Source organism: Octopus sinensis, linkage group LG11 (genome assembly GCF_006345805.1).
Source record: "Octopus sinensis linkage group LG11, ASM634580v1, whole genome shotgun sequence".
NCBI classification, from domain to species: Eukaryota; Metazoa; Mollusca; class Cephalopoda; order Octopoda; family Octopodidae; genus Octopus; species Octopus sinensis.
Genome location: NC_043007.1, coordinates 29,296,228 through 29,316,054, shown reverse-complemented (window position 1 = coordinate 29,316,054; position 19,827 = coordinate 29,296,228). Strand labels below are relative to the sequence as shown.

Genomic DNA, 19,827 nt, shown 5'->3' with positions numbered 1-19,827 from the left:
TTTTACGTGCCACCCGCACTGGTGCCAGACAGAGCTGGCAAACGGCCACAAACGGATGGTGCTTTTTATGTGCCACCGGCACGAGGGCCAGGCGAGGCTGGCAACGGACACGAAACGGGGCCTTCTTTTATCTAATTTATGTTGGGAGCAGGGGAGAGTTATGATATATGAATGCAAGACCGCTTATCCTTAATTGGAATGCTAATGACTTGGTTCTTATTGCAGAGATTATAGAAAATGTCAAACACATGGAATTATGGTCTGGAATACAGAGAGAAAAAGATCAAAAAGGCAAAGTTCCAAAATGGAGAGAGGCTTCAATATCGCAGTTCAATGAAGGAATTGGTGCTGCTTAACATGAAAGAAAGGAACAGTGGAGATCTTAGTGATGTGTCCTGAATGGAAGTTGTAGGTAGGCAGGCAGAGGTATGATTGGTCAATAAAGAAACAAGACTTTAGATATATAGGAGTAATTAGCAGTTAATGAAAGAAAGGGAGTGAAGTTTATGAATTGTGGAGGGGCTTTACTCCATGTTGATCATAGTTTCTGTTACCTTGGTGACAGTATTGGGATAACTTCATAATTGAAGGTCTATAATATAGTGACAGCATAGATGACAGATAGTATAGTAGCAAATAATGCTAGTGACAGTATGCCTGTACTATAGTACAGTATAGTATAGTGATAATATAAAACAAAGGTTTTGCTAGAGTGGTAAATTGATAGAACACGAGGCACTGCTCGTGAATAAAAACATATTTACAGACGAAATAGAAATAGGAAACTGTAGACCTTGGAAAACTTTCAGTTTCGTGACGTAATTATCGATTCCTAGGTTGCCAATCACCAATTTCCAATCGCCGTCAGCTTTGATGTCAGATAAAGCGAGACATTGAGTAAACGTGTAAAGGGAGGCAACTGGGTCGTGATGAGCGTCCAACCATTTCGATTTGTTTTCCTCTCTGCAATAAAAATATAATATTTTGTTTATTTGGAAAAAATAAATGAATAAATAAATAAATATAAAATTTACCACAAGAACGACAGGTAGAGATTTAATTAAAATAGATAATGAGAAAACATGACTGAAAGACAACACTGTAATAATAATGGAAACACGGCTAGTGTATAATAATAATAATAATAATAATAATAATAATAATAATAATAATAATAATAATAATAATGATATTAATGATAATAATAATAATAATCAAGGCCAATAAACCAGATATTGTTGTGAAAGACCAAAACAATAAAGTTTGCTTATTGATCGACATGAGCATCCCCTGTGATCATAATATCTCAGCGAAAGAGTTTGACAAGCTCAGAAAATATAAAGACCTACTCATTGAAATTGAGAAAATGTGGCATCTCAAGGCGGTTACAATACCAGTGATCGTAGGAGCACTAGGAATGATCAAGAAGGGAACCGAAAATTATAAAAATTATATGAGAATGATCCCTGGCTTACCATCCCTGCAAGAAGTGCAAAAGATTGTCTTAACTGGTACATCACACGTATTGAGAAGAGCATTGTCGATGTGAGAACTGTTGCTGCTCATGCATTTTAATTTAACTTTAAAAAAAAAAAAAAAAAAAAATATATCAACGAACTACTGAGTTTGGTTTAATGGCCTACCAATATACACTATGAGTTTCTTTGCCCTAGGAGTCGGGAAGACACTCGGCAAGAAATGGAAGAAAATTTGAAAGAAGAAAAAAAATAATAATAATAATAATAATAATAATAATAATTTCTGTGACCAGAAAAGGTCACAGAAAACGAGAAAGCAACCATACTCTGGGATATGCCGATACACACAGATAGAGAAATTAAGGCCAACAGACCAGATATAGTTGTCAGAGATCATGAAGAAAAAAAATGCTTTCTAATTGATGTATCAATACCGGCAGATGACAACGTGTCTCTAAAAGAAATGGAGAAACTCTCAAAATACAAAGACCTGGAAATAGAGGTAACTAGAATGTGGAATCTAAAAACAGAAACAATTCCTATCATAGTAGGTGCATTAGGCATGATAAAAAAATATTCAGACAAATACATAACAAAAACACCAGGACTTACAAACACATATAACATACAAAAAATTGCACTACTAGGCACTGCACACATCCTACGCAGAACACTTTCCATACAATAACCATCAGAGCATCACAACAAATCACAGCACATACCCAAGGCACACAGAGCTGCGCTCGGTAGTGAAGTGAAAGCACGCTATAAAAATAAAACTACTGAATAATAATAATAATAATAATGATAATGATATTAATGATAATAATAGTAATAATAATAATAATAATAATGATATTAATGATAATGATAATAATGATGATGATAATAATAACAATAATAATAATAATGATAATAATGATGATGATGATAATAATAATAATAATGATAATAATAGTAATAATAATAATAATAATAATAATGATAATAATAATAATAAATAATAATAATAATAATCGATCTGAAGAAAATTCTAACTGGGCTCCACCTGCAAGGTCATGTGCTGTTTATCTTGATATGAGATCACCATGTCGCGCACATATGGTTGTGATGCATGTGCCTGGTGTACCCTTATCAGACGGGTAGTCATGATGGGTATACTGGGCTTCGTATATTTTACCCCAGTGTCACTTTGATGGCATGCTCTGCTCGCTTACTCAATAATAATAATAATAATAATAACAATAATAATAATAATAATGATAAAATAATGATAATAGTAATAATAATAATGATAATAATGATAATAATAATAATAGAGAAAAAAATGTTAGATAAGAGGACAGCTAACTGAAATGAGCAGAGAATGGCAGGATAGGCCTAAAGCAAAGTCTTTTGTCTCAACTGTTTTCTCCAGTCAATAAAAAACGAAAATATTCATTCCAACCAGATTCTCTGCTGTCCTCCATATTTCATCAAAGTCCATCTCAGTCTTTACTAATTGGATGTTGATAAAGTTAAGGCAGACTTTAACTGTCTCTCCTCTATCCTCTCACTCATGTCTACTATGGTATGGAGGGAGAGAAGGCGGTGAGGAGCTGGCCGAATGGTTAGCACGCCGGGCGAAATGCTTAGTGGTATTTCGTTTGCCACTACGTTCTAAGTTCAAATTCCGCCGAGGTCGACTTTGCCTTTCATCCTTTTGGGGTCGATAAAAGAAGCACCAGTTACAAACTGGGGTCAATATAATCGACTTAATCCGTTTGTCTGTCCTTGTTCGTCCCCTCTGTGTGTAGCCCCTTGTGGGTAGTAAAGAAATAGGTATGTAGGGAGGGAGATAGTGAATGAGAAACAAAATGGGGGAGGGGTCGATGGCAGGCATGGGAGGGTGTTCATAGGAAAGGGACAATTGGGAAACGATGATGCTGAGAATGAGAGACGGGTGACAAAAGGGAGCAGTTCCAAGGAGTGGGGCAACTGGTGGTTTTATAAATACAGCAGCTGAGGAAATGGTTGTACAGAGAGCTAAGTGGGGATGGGTGTTATAAAGATGAGTTGTGGGGAAGGCTCGATAGTTGGGTGTGGATGTATAGACATTAATGATAAGCATTTAGAAACTCATTTTATACTGAGACGGATGAGTTTTGTTGAGAATAACAAAAAAACTAATTATCTCAGTCCTCCTTGGTCATCTTCTTCATAAGGTTCAACATCTTAAGGTCGGTCTTCCCTACACTGTCTCACATTTTCCCTGGTCTCCCTCTTCCACAGGTTCCATCCGCCTTTGGTAATCGGTACTTCTTTATGCAGCTGTCATCATCCAAATACATCACACAACCAGCAATCACCTGTCCTGCACACCACACCTGATGCCTCTTACACCCATTTTTTCTCTAAACACATTTGCATTTTGTCCTACCTGCACATCCAGCAAAGCATGCTAGCTTCTTCATTTCTTTCTAGTCTTTGCATATCCTCTACATGTTTGTATACAAACATCATACATTCTGCGTTTCAGTTTGAGAGACAGACCTTTTGTTACCAACAGAGGACAAAGCTCACCAAACTTTCTCCATCAGAGAAGGTATTTTTTCTAATGATTCTCACCAAATACTTGTTGAAACAACCATTGATATTTTGTCAGAATCTAAATCCATTTGCCTTCAACACTGAGTCCTCTACATGTAAACTGATACAATTAACACTGCAGAATCTTCCATATATACATCAGGCTTGCTAGGAAAGCAAGAAGTCATGGTGGTGGTGGTGGTGGTGGTGGTGGTGGAGGTGGATCATCATCATCTTTTTGGTAGTGCTAATGATATTAAAATTTATTTAAGGCAGCGAGTTGGCAGAAACGTTAGCGTGCCGGGCGAAATGCTTGACGGTATTTCGTCTGTGTGAACATTCTGAGTTCAAATTCCGCCGAGGTCAACTTTGCGTTTCATCCTTTCGGAGTCGATAAATTAAGTACCAGTTACGCACTGGAGTCGATGTAATCAACTTAATCCCTTTGTCTGTCCCCTCTGTGTGTAGCCCCTTGTGGACAGTAAAGAAATAATATTAAAATTTATCCTGTGTGTACACCAGCAGGAAATTTCGGAAACATAGGGAACATGGCAAGATATAAGCACTGACATGTAACCCATCTTTAGAGACAAAACTATTTAATAAATGCATTTACTTTTGGAAAATATTGATTTGTAACTTTAAGAGAGAGACACCAACCTATAAAGAAAGACTGTTGCTGATCTCAGTGGTTCCTAATTAACTATTTTAAGAGTTTAATGATGTAGAAAACAGAAAATCATTCTTGGCAGGATTTGAACTTGAAACTTCAAAGTAACTTTAGTTCATCAATGGATTATTTCTGTATTAATCCAGTGATAATCCTGGGTGAGTTCTAAAGCGGGGATGAGATTATGTTGTTAGGAATGATCTCTCAGTGATTGGTCTTCATTTGATCAACCCTTGATGGATGAAAGGCAGACTTGGACAGGATTTGAACTCAGAACCTGAAGTAAGTAAAAGTTATAAGACATTACAAAGATGTTATTCTCTTACTTGTTTCAGTCATTAGACTGTGGCCAGGCTGGGGCACCATCTTAAAGAATTGTAGCTGAACAAATTGACCCCAGAATGGTTTTTTTCATTTTTTAATTTTTTTTTTGAGCCAGGTATTTATTCTATTGGTCTATTTTGCTGAACCACTAAGTTACAGGACATAAGCACACCAGCACTGGTTGTCAAGGTGGGGGGACAAACACACAGATAAACATTATATATATATACACAACAGGCTTCTTTCAGTTTCTGTCAACCAAATCCACTCACAAGACTATAAGACACTTGCCCAAGGCTTCATGCAGTGGGATTGAACCTAGAACTATATGGTTGGAAAGCAGACTTCTTGTCACACAGTCACACCTGTATAACACTTCTGAATTAATTATTCACCTTGTCATCAACCACAATAAAAAAAAACCCAACTTGCGTGCCACTACATGGTCGCTCGACCTGCTAGAAACAGCACCTGAACCTCTCTCAAGTATTTTAAAAGGAGAAGGACACGACAGCTAACGGACCCCTTGCTACCACAAAACAATGACATGGTGGCCATGCTTGGAATACATAATTCTATTTGATCAGGATCAACTCAAAGTGCAACAATCACAACGCAATCCTATTCGAAAAATCGCTCAAATCCTTCTGCAAATATCTTCTCGGCAATACGAGATGCTAGCGAAACCCCTACCTCATCTTCCCTCTTTTGACATTCTTACAATTCATTTTGAAAATAATGTGGAGTTTAATAAAAAGAGTTTGTCGTTATTAAGCTGCATTGGTTAAAATTCTAATTATTAAACAACGTTAAACTTAGAAATTACAATTCCGTTTTCATTCTGGTTTACAATTATAATAATAATAATAATAATAATAATAATTGTGTACAGTGCTCAGGTGCACTACAACTCATCTAAAGTGTATATATAATCAGGTGTAGTTTCGACGGATTTCGGGAAGCATGTTTTCTTTTGACACATTCTACCAGTATACGAAGTTTCGAATTGTTTGGTTAAGTAGGAAAAATCTGACAAATCAGGCCTTGAAAATGAAAAGATCCTTAAGTTGGTGTATAGAACATTAATTAACATGAAATTTTGTTGGAAGATTTTAATTTATCGCATTAAAACCTGAACTTTGTATCACAGAGCCAGAAGTGGTCACGCGTGGATTAATAGGATTACAGTAAAACAAGAGTAACCTCCCCTTAACCAAAAGTTGAAATTTCAATAAAACGAATAAATAAGAGGGAAAGAATTTTGAGGGTTGCTTGACATGCTAGAAACAGCAGCTGCCCTAAAACCCGCACCAATCTACCTTAAAACAGAGAAGGACACATTAAATAATGTGGCAATGGATGAAACAATTAAAATATGGATTGGTCACGGATGAAATGTTAAATGAAGAGTTCTCTGCGGCTAAACAACATTTACAACGCCAAAGTTATGAGCTTAGCGATGTATATTTTAACACCCGACCACCAAAATTTTTTTTTTAAAAAGCAAGTGTAATGGGTATAAAAAAATGTGTATTAAACGAATCTGAAAATAAAAAATTGTGCCAATGAACCGTGGCGGGAACTTTCGGAAAATCCACAAGATCCAATTTTTGGTAAATTTTCTGATTAACAAATTTACCCAATTTTTTCCCTCGTAACTTTTAGGAAAATGAATATCTTTCATTGAAATTTTATATAAATACATTTCAAACGGCAGAGATTACAATTTAAATCGGTACCTAGGCCGTTTGAAAGGTATTTATATAAAATTTCATTAAAAGATATTCATTTTCCTAAAAGTTACGAGGGAAAAAATTGGATCTTGTGAATTTTCCGAAAGTAAACATTAACCGCAACCACTTCTGATCAATGAATTAATTTCTCTAATTAACTAATTACCAAACCTTGCATCAAACGGGATGGAGTATGACAGAGTAAGCTCTCTGCATCGTTGTTTCAATTCCCGATCGAAACTAAATGTTTTTCACTTATTTTATAAATGATATACTGAGTAATGTAGTCCTAGATATACGTGAACTGGAAAAAGACGGGATGGTCATTACTGGAACATGTTTGCTTATAGATCTAAACAACCCAAGCCAATAAGAAATACAATTGTGAAGAAAGTTAGAAGAGAATAAACAATAGTGGGGGGGGGGGGGCATGTAAATTTTGCGGAACTTACTTCATGATGTGTCTTTAATATAAACTTATTTGATGAGATGCGAGTCGTGAATCAATAGATGACATGGAACCATTTACATGTGTTGAGTAAATAACGTTGGCTGCTCTCTTTCCCTCTTTCTTCTCTTTCTTCTCTCTCCTCAGCAACTAGTTGGACATTTTGTTGTTACTGACAACCACGTAACAACGGAGTAGCTTTAGTTTCGTACTAAAGTTACACGTACACACAAAGTGCTGAACCTTTAGTTTCGTATTAAAGTTCCATATACACACGCACACACATGTTTATGTACAACCCTATGTGTGTGTGTGTGTGTGTGTGTGTGTGGTTATATACAATACACGCGAACGTATACTATATTTAATACATAAATTAATAAACATCTGTTGATTGTTAAGTCTCCGAAGACTGGGTCTTCTGAATTCATTCAGTCATATGTCTGGTTTCAAATTTTGAGACAAGGCCAGCAATTCCGATCGACCGCGGAGTTCATCTGTTATTTTTGCAACCTCGAAAGATGACAAGTTAAATCGACTTCGGTGGAATTTGAACTCAGAACGTAAACAGACGAAATGCTGCTTAGCATTTTGCCCGGCACAGTAACGATGTCTTACAATTAATTGTTATAATGATAATAATAAATATATAATACAATTAAATATAGAATAATGAGGGGATTAAATGACGACTAATGCAATATTATTATTACTACAGAACGACGGAAGGAAAAGTTAAAGATTTGAACTTTGTATTTAAAGGGAGGAACTAAACTAAACATTGTTTCAATTCCCGGTTGAAACTCAATGGGAAATCGGGAGGAATCCCCGACGTTCGACCGATTTTGCTAATCTTCTGTTCATCAGAAATATAATAAAACTATTTCAAAAACCATTCATTTTCTACGCCCTTACATACTCTTCATCGAAATATCCGCCCAGTTTTTATCGTTTTTTAATAAACATTACACAAGGAAATATATTTTACCTCATTCTCTTTCTCTCTTAAAACATTTTCATAACAATAGTTTCGTATTTCCGTAAACGCCATAAACGCTATCCTTTCGTCTTTTTTTGCTATTATTTTACTTGTTCGGTCTGGAAGAAGGGACAGCGTCCACGATCCTTCAAGTTCCCCCGAAAGTTGAAGCTATTTAAACGGTTACAGGTCAACACCATCAGGACAAAGAGGGACAGAAGAAGATTCCTGGGGAATGATGTTCAAAGGAAGAAGTAATGGGCTTAAGAGCTGAAACGAAGGTGTTGGATGCAACAATGGGGAGAGAAGAGGAAGAGACGATTGGGTTGGTTGTGGGCGAGGAACCGGATCAGTTAACTTTGAGGATCTGAAGCCATTCTACAGAAATGGTTGAGAGAGAAGACAGCACACCTGTAGGCCAGAGAGGCTAGAATACGTCGGTTAGATATATCAGTCAGCTGAGTGACACTTCTCTGATTGTAGTCCATGATGCCTGTGTGTAGCAACAGAACCTTCTCAGATGTACAAGTAGTATTCTGTTGTGGGCCCGGTTTGAACCTTGTAGAGTTGGGGGCTGAAATATTTTCTGACCTTGGAGAGAAGGACCAGTCTTTGGAATGTAGTTCTAGTAATGGTAAGGATAATCTTTTGCTGAGTGAGATCCTCAGTATGGCCCTACATTTGGAGTAATTGTCACAACTTAGGCTGGGGTGGGGGGTTGGGTGCAGTGTGGTGTAGTTGATGGTTTCCTTAAGATTTATTTTAATTTTTTTCTTTTTTATTAGATACAAACAATGTAAAAAAGTATTAGAAAGAGAGCAACTATCATCATCCTCATCATTGTCCATCTTCCATGCTGGCATCAGTTGGATGGTTTGACAGGATCCAACCAGTCCAAGAACTTCTTCATGCTCCACTGTCTCCTTTGGCATAGTTTCTAGCACTAGTCAGGTTACTATGGAGATTACATGGCTAAGATCCCCTTCCACTGAATGGAGCTACAGAAGAGAAAGGAACAGTGGCTTTCTTTTTTATGAGCTGTTAAAGTATGAGAAGGGGACAGAGTAGAACAGGTTTCTTGTAGAGGGGTCTACATGGACATGTCCACTTACATTTTAGAAAATAGGGTTAAGGTAATATGTGATATTTTTGCAATGTTTTTGCATCTTTAATAATAAAGCATATTACTCTACCTCCGGTATTTGAGTACTATTTCACATTTATGTGCTTACCCTGGTATATATATATATATCACCCACTACACTCTCAAAGTGGTTGGCGTTAGGAAGAGCATCCAGCTGTAGAAACACTGCCAGATCAGACAGAAGCCTGGTGCAGCCTCCTGGCTTCCCAGACCCTGGTCGAACCATCCAACCCATGCTAGGACGGAAAACAATGATGATGATATATATATATATATATATAAATGCTAACACATGATCTTAAACATAGCATTCTGTCTGTAATCTGAGCTTCTATATAGTGTAAAATTCCAAGGTTGCCAAGGAAAGCATCTGGGATTTACAACTGAGCCTCATGGTAGAGGTACTTGAAAGGACCTCTCTTTTCAGTTAAAGTCCTGTATCTCCTTTTCTTGTCCCTCCAATAGACTTTCACCTCCCTCAATACTACATTCCACTCACTTGAGGGGGTTTCTCTTGCAAGTTACTTGGTCACCTCACTATTGCTGGTGCCACTTAAAAAGCACCCAGTCCCCTCTGTAAAGTGGTTGGTATTAGGAAGGACATCCAGCTGTGGAAATCATGCCAAAACACACGGGAAATCAGTGCTACTCTTAGAGTCATTGATCCAGCCCCTTTCCAGTAATTTTGCTAATAACACAAAGATGAGTGGTTACAATACCCTGCTTTTACTAACGCAGACACGGTAATAATGGAAGAAGATCTTGTTAATGATGATAGAACTAGTGATAATGATGAAGATAAAAAGCATTGCTCAAAACTTTTTATCAGATGCAACCATCAGTAAATAATTGAAGCTAGATTCTCTGTCTTTAAACCAATTCTCTAAAGTCTGATGAACATGATGACCTCCACTACTGCTGAATTGGTTGAACCAGCTTGCTTTTCAGTCACCTCACAAACATGGACAAATAAAGCATCTACAAGTTTCACTGAATCATAAGGAATCATTATCACCTCTAAATCTGACTCCATCACAGCAGGTTCATTTGTCATCTACCATAGGTAAATCAAATTGACATTTTTGCCTTCTGTAAATCTAAATTTCATAGATTAGATTCATATCTTCAAAGGATGCTTACAGCATTTTCTATTATAATGTATTTGCTTATCATGTTCACATTTAAATGCCCTTCAGTTCATATCATCCACATTGAGAGCAATGGACCATTCAAGGAATGAAATTTTTCCAACGACAGCACTTCAAAATGCAAAGGGCCCTTGATTTTAACAATCCAATCTCACAGCCTGCTTACCATACTGAGTTTCTTGAACTCCACCTATATGTTTCTAGTGCCCTTTCTTGCTCAGTCAGGCTCATCAATACCTGCAATCTTCCAGAACATTTCTTGTGGATATTCAGATCAATGGAAATTGCAGATGTGTTACCAGTGCCGGTGGCATGTAAGAGAACTTTCCGTTTCGCGACCGTTGCCAGCACCGCCCCGTTTCGTGTCCGTTGCCAGCCTCGCCTGGCCCTCGTGCCGGTGGCACATAAAAAGCACCATCCGTTCGTGGCCGTTTGCCAGCTCTGTCTGGCACCAGTGCGGGTGGCACGTAAAAAGCACCCACTACACTCACGGAGTGGTTGGCGTTAGGAAGGGCATCCAGCCGTAGAAACACTGCCAGATTTGACTGGGCCTGATGAAGCCTTCTGGCTTCACAGACCCCAGTAGAACCGTCCAACCCATGCTAGCATGGAAAACGGACGCTAAATGATGATGATGATGATGATGATTCAGAATAGTTCCATCTGCTTCAAATTCATCCCTAACGCTAGTGATTGCATGGTGCCTAGCTTCAAACGCCCACCTAAACTGTCTTTGCACAATATATCTTCAAACTTCCAGCAGCACTTAGGATTCCTTCAAAGTTTAATATGGTTACCTTCATTGTTATTAATAGGTTAACTAGAAAAAGAAACTGAGTTATCAGCTGTTGATGTGTCTATACACATTTTCTTTGGAATACCCTGTTTATAGAATTTCGTACATCACAAAATCAAAAAACAACACAGCAACCATGACTTTCAGGAATATTTTGTGATGCTCAAAATTGCTGAAGCATGGAATAAACTACCTGCATCACTTGTTAGTTGTCAGGATGCTACATCTTTCAAAACTTCAATGCTTTCTGAAATTTGCCAACTCTACTACGCCTGATGTCCTCCACAATTTCTTCTTTTTTTTTTAACCACTCATTCACTGTTCACTTATTCTTTGTACTGCACAGGTACCTTTCCTTATGAGTGGTTGTGCACCTGAACACTGTATACAGTAAGTTCAGCATTATTATTATTCGTGGCTGTGTAATAGGAAGCTTGCTTCCCAACCCCATGGTCCTGGGTTCAGTCCCACTCTGTGGTACATTGGGTGAGTGCCTTCTACTATAGCCTCGGGCCAAACAAAGCCTTATGAGTGGGTTTTATAGACAGAAACTGAAAGAACCCACCATATATATATATATATGTTAAATGCTCGAAATACAAGCATAGAAAAGCAGCCAACAACTGATGAAGGGTCGTTTTTGTTTTTGTTTTGTGTTGTTTGTCTTGTTTTCCATTGTTTGAAAAAATAGTTCATATTCCACGTACTCGTATTTCGTATTGTACATATTTCATGACATCCTGTGCCCACATATGCATATATATATATATATATATAGATGTATGTACATGTACGTATGTATATATGCATATATACATTATTTATATTATATATATATTGGTAAAAACGGTAAGATAACAAAAGAAAGAGACCTCAATATTATGTAAATAGAGGAATTTATCTGTAAAAGTAATATGTGACAATTATTCGGTAGCCAAGGTGGAAATCCACCCCACCATCTCTTCAGTAATCCGGCCACACATACGTATATATATATGTGCGTATGTATATATTTATGTGTGTGTCTTTGTGTCTGTGTTTGTCCTCCCACCAACGCTTGACAACTTATGTTGGTGTGTTTATGTACCAGGATTACAAAGAATAAGTCCTGGGGTTCATTTCGTCAACTAAAACCCTTTAAGGTGGTGCTCCAGCATGGCCACAGTCAAATGACTGAAATGTGTAAAAGAATAAAAGAATATAATTCTATCAAATATCAATAACAACAACAACAACAATGAATAGATAACACAACACATTATATATATATATATATATATATATATATATAATATCTGCTATTTTAATGAGTTTTTATACAGGGTCCATCTTAAAATCCTGAAATATTAAATTCAAATCAATGGACTAAAACTAGGCTTACAGCACAACCAACAGTCCCCCACCCACCCACACACTTTAATTAACAGCACAACAATACAGTGAGAATACATTTCAAATTTTTTGCAATAAATGGAGAAAAAAAATAACAAAACTCAATTCAGAAACAAAGATTATCTTCCCTTATATATAAAGTTGTTACATTCCAACTCATCACAGATATTTAATCAAAGCATAATTAGGAACGATGTCCACTACACACACACACACATATATGTACATACATTATAGATATATATATATATCATCATCATCGTTTAACGTCCGCTTTCCATGCTAGCATATATATATAAATACTCATACATATACATGCATATATATATATATATATATATATATATATATATATATATATTAGTTGAGAGTATTTATATGATGAATGACTATATTGATTAACACTCAGTATGGTGTCTGTATAGTGTGTGTGTGTGTGTGTGAAACAGTCATTTGTCAACAGACATGAAGAAGTGGATTCTGTAAAACAACAGAACAAATATCAACTTGATACCAACACAATTTTGTCAAATGGAACACATCTCTCTCTCTCTCTCCTCTCTCTCTCTCTTGTGTGTACAATCAACTGAATCCCAATCATTGATAGATTCCTTGCAGCTATTTTGTAAACCCTGCTGGCACGAATGACAAAAACCTTTGACTGTGATTTACACTGAAAATATGGTGGGCAGGTTACTACCATTCATGCAAACCCATCACCTTTTGTGGGATTGAATTCGCTACCATACACACTAATCATACATAGGAGAGATTATACACACCTCAATATCAACAAGTTTATACAAAAACAAATACACGTGTGTGTGTGCACGTGTATTTCTATATTATATATATACCAAACAATATATTTATATGAACACACACATACACACACACACAAACACCTGTGTGATATGGAAAACATGACTGAATCCTAGTTTGATGTTTTTGTTTTGTTTTTTGCCAATACTTTCCCTATTTTCGTCTGAGTTTGCGAAAAACAGTAAAGTTCTCAAATCCATCCTCAATATTTCTAGACTTTCCTAGTCTCATCTTCAGGTTGCTGTGATGTTGTCATATGTTGCTGCCTTTTTAAAGACATTATCACCAGAACGTGGCTCTTCACTGTTGGCTTCAAGCATCTTCAGTCCGATATTGAAATTTGTATTTCATGGATGCTGTCTCTGTGCTTCTTATTAATAATGAGTTAATCTGGATACTTCTTCCATCTATTACAGGGAGAATTTTATAGAATGTAGAGGAATTGTCCTACATTAATGATTTCCTACTTAGCTTTGTTAAATGTTGTATCGTATACAACACTGCAATTACTCTTTGTTGACCCAACAGAGAGAGACAGAGAGAGAGAGAGTAATCCTTGTATGGTCAAAGTAACACTTGCAGTCATGAAGTTTACAACTGCCATGTTTTCAATCAGATTCATAAATTACAATGGTCACTGGTAGCTTCTTCATGAATTTCTGTTTTTATAATTTGTTATTAATAAGAAGGTTATAAATTTTCATGTTACGGTATCTGTTCTATATCTATATATAATACATATATATGCATGTATGTGCATTTATTTATATATATATATATATATATATATATATATACTCTTTATCTTATATTATACTTTTTAATACTTTTTGATAGTTATATTTATAAAAAAAAAATTTTTTTAACTTTTTTTTAAATTAAAATAATAATAATAAAAATAAAAATAATAATATATATATATAAATTTATAAGTATAAATTAATAATTTAAATAATTTTTTTAATTTTAACTTTAAATTTAAATAATTTAAATTTTGAATTTTATATATTTTGTATATTATATTATTAATTTTATTTCTATGTATTGGTTTATGTTTTTCACTGTTTGATTTGCCTAATAGTGGTTTTATCTCTAATTTAATATAATATATATATATATATATATATATATATATATATATTCTGTTATGTCTGGGGAGAGTCATTCTCTTTTAGTGCCAAATCCCAAAACGAAATATATATATATATAAATGCTCTAATATCTACACAGCCTTCTTTTTTTTATCATATTACGCAAAAAATTCTTATATATATATATATATATATACATATATATATATACATATATATATATATATATATATATATACTACATATATATCATCATCATCATCATCATTGTCGTCGTCATTTAATGTCCACTTTGCTCCAATCTAATTTGGCAAAGTTTCTACAGCTGGATGCCCTTCCTAATGCCAACCACTCTGAGAGTGAAGTGAGAGCTTTTTACATGCCTCTGCCACAGGAGCCAGTCACACAGTACTGGCATCAACCACATTCAAACAGTGCTTTTTACGTGCCACCGGCATGGGTGCCAGTTAGGCGGCACTAGCCCTGGCCACACTCAAATGGTGCTTTATATACATATATATATCTATAAATATAAAATATATATATGTATGTATATGATATATGTAACACACTTTAAGTTTGTTTGTGTTGTATTGAATTGGTGGAGTGAGTGTTGAGGCATTGTATTCCTTTCTGGATTGTTCTGTGATTTCGTCTGTTATGATGATGATGATGATGACTTGCTTAAAATAGACATTGTTAATTGGTGCTTATTTTGAGGAATTCTTTCCTTTGTGCTTCTTTTATAGAAGAGAACGAGAAAAGGAGACAGCAAAAGTCTAGAAATGTTAAGGATGGATTTCAAAAGTTTACGGTTCCAAATAAATTACAAATAACTCAGACAAAAAATAAGGGAAAAACCTCAAAATTAAAAATCTAAAAGTAGAATATAGTCATGTTTTCAGTACAGTAAAAAATTTAAAAAACTGAACTCTCTCTCTGTATATATATATATGTGTGTGTGTGTGTGTGTGTGTGTGTGTATAAAATGCATGTGTAAACAAGTTTATACGCATATTATAAACATACACATGTATGTAAGATGGGCATGAAACCAAAACTTTGATGAGACTGTCAGCATTTTCCTTGCAAAAATAAACTATATACATCACCATCATTTAACATCCATCTTCCATGCTGACATGGGTTGGACGGTTTCGACAGGAGCCAGCAAGCCAGACGACTGTACCAAGCTCTACTGCAGGTTTTGGCTGGATGCCCTTCCTACTGCCAACCACTTTACACAAGTGACTATATATACATATATATATATAGAGAGAGAGGGAGAGAGCAACAGATTTATGTACACACACACAAACATTACATACAATCAAATTTATCTATACAAATGTTTATATATATATATATATACACACACACACACAAAATGTTACAATAGATTTCAACCATTTCCAAAAACACATTGCTTTACAGAGGCCTGGAACTGATTTTACAATTCAATGAAAACCAAAAATTAAAACAAGAAAATACTCTTATAATCCAACATAAATATTGAGTTTCAAAACAATATGGTCAGGGAGAAGCCTTTCCCTGGAAATTCTGCCAGTTTCAAAAAATACCATGAATTAGCACTGAAGCCATACATCAACAGTAAGCTTCTCTTTTTTTTTCTATAGTTTTTCTTTCTTTTTTTAAGTTGTTTTTTTTTTCTTTTTACAGTTATTGAAAGACTGAATTCCAGCTTGTGGTGCTGGTTTGTTAGCATCCATCATAGAATATAATAAATTTGTTCATCAACATGAGGCTACCAACAATAACAAGGTTATTAACAATAATCTCAATCTTAATAATAATAGTTTTGTAAGGATCTCTTCCAAAGGCACAATGCCAGGAATTTGCAAATGTCATTTTATCAACCCCGAAACAATGAAAGGCAAAGTTGATGAAGGAGAGATTCGAAGTCAGAATGTGAAGGGCTAAAAACAAATCCCACAACAGCATTTTGTCTAATACTCGAATAATTCTGCCGAATGATTTCTTACCAAAGATTTAGCGGAGAAGGAATGGTGGATCACATCAACACTCGTACTTAATATTAACAATAATAAGGTTTGCTAATTTTGGTACAGGGCCTGAAATTTGGGGAGAGGGGCTAGTTGATTACATCAACCCCAGTAGTCAACTGGTACTTTATTTTACTGACCCCACCAAAAGGATGAAAGGCAAAATCAGCCTTGACAGAATTTGAACTTAGAACATAAAGAGTCAGAATAAATACCACTTAGCAATTTGTCCAGCGCCAAAACCATTCTGCCAGCTCACTGCCTTAATAATAATAATAAATGGTTCTAACTTAGGCCGAAGGCCAGCAGTTTTGATGGAGGGATGAAAGACGAAGTTGACTTTGGCAGGATTTGAACTCCAAAGTGCTGAAACGAATACTGCAAAGCATTTTTACCAATACAAACAAATCTGCCAGCTCACTATAATAATAATGGCTTCAAATTTTGCCCCAAGGCCAGCGATTTTGGGGGAGGGGATGAGTCAATTACATCAACCCCAATGTTCCACTAGTATTTATTTTATCAACCCAGAAAAGATGAAAGGTAAACACCTCAAGAAATAATAATAAAAGTTTTCTCGCATTGGCCAGAAACTGTAGGGAAAAAGTGTAGATTATTGAAGCAGTGAGTAGCTTGATTGATTCTTATTTCACTGAAGCTGGCTTCAAGCTGATGGGGACAAAAGATAAAGTTAACTTGGGAGGAAATACAAAAAGGGGCCTAACTAAATACAAAAAGATATTTTACTCTGGTGTTCCACCAATTCCGTCAGATTTAAAAACACGATACTTCAGCTTCGAAATCATCATCATCTTCAACATCAACAGAACAACCTGCTTCCGGTTGCTGATCACAAGGAAAAGTTTCAGCCCTTTGTCGACATGCCATGGGTTGAAATCCATGAGGTGCAATAACAGAGGGAGACGGACTCATACAGGGGGTCGATGACCGAGAATTACTCAAATCAAACTGGTCAAGAATATAGACAAGTTCAGCAGGTGTAGGGCCACCACTTGTTGCACACTGGTCTTTCTTCATCATTTCAATAGCGGTGGTCAGGTCCCACATTTGGATGCTGCCATTCGTATGTCCAGTAAATAAATAACGTCGGGGTCTGGATCCCATTCTGTTAGAACCATCACACTCATGCACACAAAATGAACTTATAGGGCTGCCATCAACTGATTTGATCACACAAACTCTACGACCTGTAGAAGAAAGACGCACGAAAAGTTGATCTGTATCAGGGACAACACGTTGTACAAAAACCTGCTTATCATCCTGCTCCCCAAAAGGACCAGGGAGTTTATCGAAATCATGTCCACCAGGATAACTCATTTGGTTATCCATTCTATCAAGTGAAACAATTTTAAAAGATGCGAGTGGAGTGGAACCTGGCTGAGTTGAAATCATTCCTCTGAAGCGAGTGACACTCCAAGTTCTTACATGGTTATACTCAGAACAAACTGAAACAAGGTGATTCTCAGACAACATCACTTTGGTAACAGGGCTTCGATGGACCGTGAAAGTTTGGAAAAGTTGCGGTTCATGTCCCACTGTTTCTGGATGTTGAACAATAACACGCACGGTACCAGAACTTGTGCCGTAGGCAATTTCAATCCAATTACCGCTGAGGCTGTTAGTTTTGGGTGTTAGATAGACACTAAGAGCAGTAACCATATCATTGCTAGGGTCTTTGTAAAGTTCAGTCACCAATAAATCATTATCTTTCATACGAAGAGGAAATTTCTGCATATCAATATAATAAATTGATCCATTATTACAACCAAGAAGTAAGAAAGAGCCAGCTGTGTCATAACTTGTGATCGGTATCACATCTTGTATTTGCCAATGTTGAGTCATAGCATGCCAGACTCCAACTTTACCTGTTTGACTCAGCGCCACAAGTTGGCTACCAATGAAAAACAAAGAATCTACCGATACTTTTAAATTAAATGTTCCAATTTCTCTACTGTCACCGTCATCTGTGACAGACCACAACCAAATCGTGCTTCCAGTGGAAGCAGCTACCATTTTGTTAGCAAAATCCTGGTTTGGATTGATTACTTTGGCATTGAGTGCAACTCTTTCGACTGGGTTCTCCATATAGAAACTGGTCCAAATCAGGTGCCAACCTGTGGAATCCATACGAAAACAAGAGATAAAATGTAAATAAGCAATACAGATCCAGTTGTGGTGGCCACGTATCATAGTCACTCGCATAGATTGGACAGGCATACGATTGGAATCGAATTTGTTACCTCTTAAATCCCAAGAAGACTTCCGAGAATGACGAATGTCACCACAAGAATTGCGTGACACAGCGTTAGGTCGAAGTTCCATGGAAGGTTGTCTGGAATGAGTATGACAAAGATCGACTGAAGAATTTCGGGAATGGCTATGTAGTTGTTGTTGTTGTGGACTGCTGCTTTCGTTACTGGCACCAGCTTCAACCCTCTGAGCCACACCAGGTCGACATAGTTCAGATTCAATTAGACTAACAAGAGAATGAGACTGACCTCCCTCCATGGATTCTGGTTGCGGAGGAGTTGGTGGAGAAAGATAGCTGTGAAACAACACACCGCCACAGGTTGGGTGATCGAGATCTTCACAAAGTACCAAACGACGTATTAAGGGCATAATACCGTAGAATTCGGCTTCGTGTCGAAGTGTTGAGATATCGACATGTTTCAAACTAATTTCTTTGGTTCGCAAAAATCGTAGAATGATGGAAAATAATTTCGGATCTCGGTCGATAAAAATAGCCCCAGTTTCGTCTTTTAGACTTGATATCCTTCCACTGAGGAGACTGGTGAAGAAAGAATCTGGTACCCACGTTAAAGTCTGTCTTGAAGTTGAAAATCGTCGCCCACCAACGTTTAAATTGATTATTTCAGAGGACATAACTTCTCCACTCACTTCTGGCTCTCTGCTCTCTGCCATTGCTGTGGAAGAGTGAACCTAAATAGCGGAATCACATTCATTTCGAATTTCGCTCGGCCAATGTTAATTATATAATTAACAAGCTACATGCATGTGAATAAAACCAATACAATAATATTTAAAAAATAAATCTACAAGATATTAAAGAAAATTATACATGATTTGTTAATGTTCACCTGTTTCATTATAATTTATTTCATATTTTTCTTTTAATATCTGCAGAAAGAAAATATATTAATAGATACTTAAGAAAATTTATTATACAGA

General features: G+C 36.2%; 2 protein-coding genes across 2 annotated transcripts in view; both read right to left on the bottom strand.

Moving 5' to 3' along the window:
- Window positions 1–7,433, bottom strand: part of LOC115217331 (Bardet-Biedl syndrome 1 protein) — a 35,335-nt gene extending 27,902 nt beyond the window's left edge. Inside the window, exons 1-2 of the mRNA XM_029786990.2 lie at window positions 7,226–7,433; window positions 794–963 (exon numbers count right to left, since the gene is read on the bottom strand). Of these exons, the coding sequence (XP_029642850.1) occupies window positions 794–963; window positions 7,226–7,230 (175 nt within the window). The 5' untranslated portion in view covers window positions 7,231–7,433. The remainder of the gene's footprint in view (window positions 1–793; window positions 964–7,225) is intronic.
- Window positions 4,768–19,587, bottom strand: LOC115217497 (BTB/POZ domain-containing protein KCTD3-like). The gene is made up of 2 exons (XM_029787208.2): window positions 17,347–19,587; window positions 4,768–4,813 (listed from the first exon to the last, which is right to left on the bottom strand). Exon 1 carries the CDS (start codon window positions 19,558–19,560, stop codon window positions 17,392–17,394), a length of 2,169 nt encoding a protein of 722 aa, XP_029643068.2. The 5' UTR covers window positions 19,561–19,587; the 3' UTR covers window positions 4,768–4,813; window positions 17,347–17,391.
- Between the last annotated feature and the right edge of the window lie 240 nt (window positions 19,588–19,827).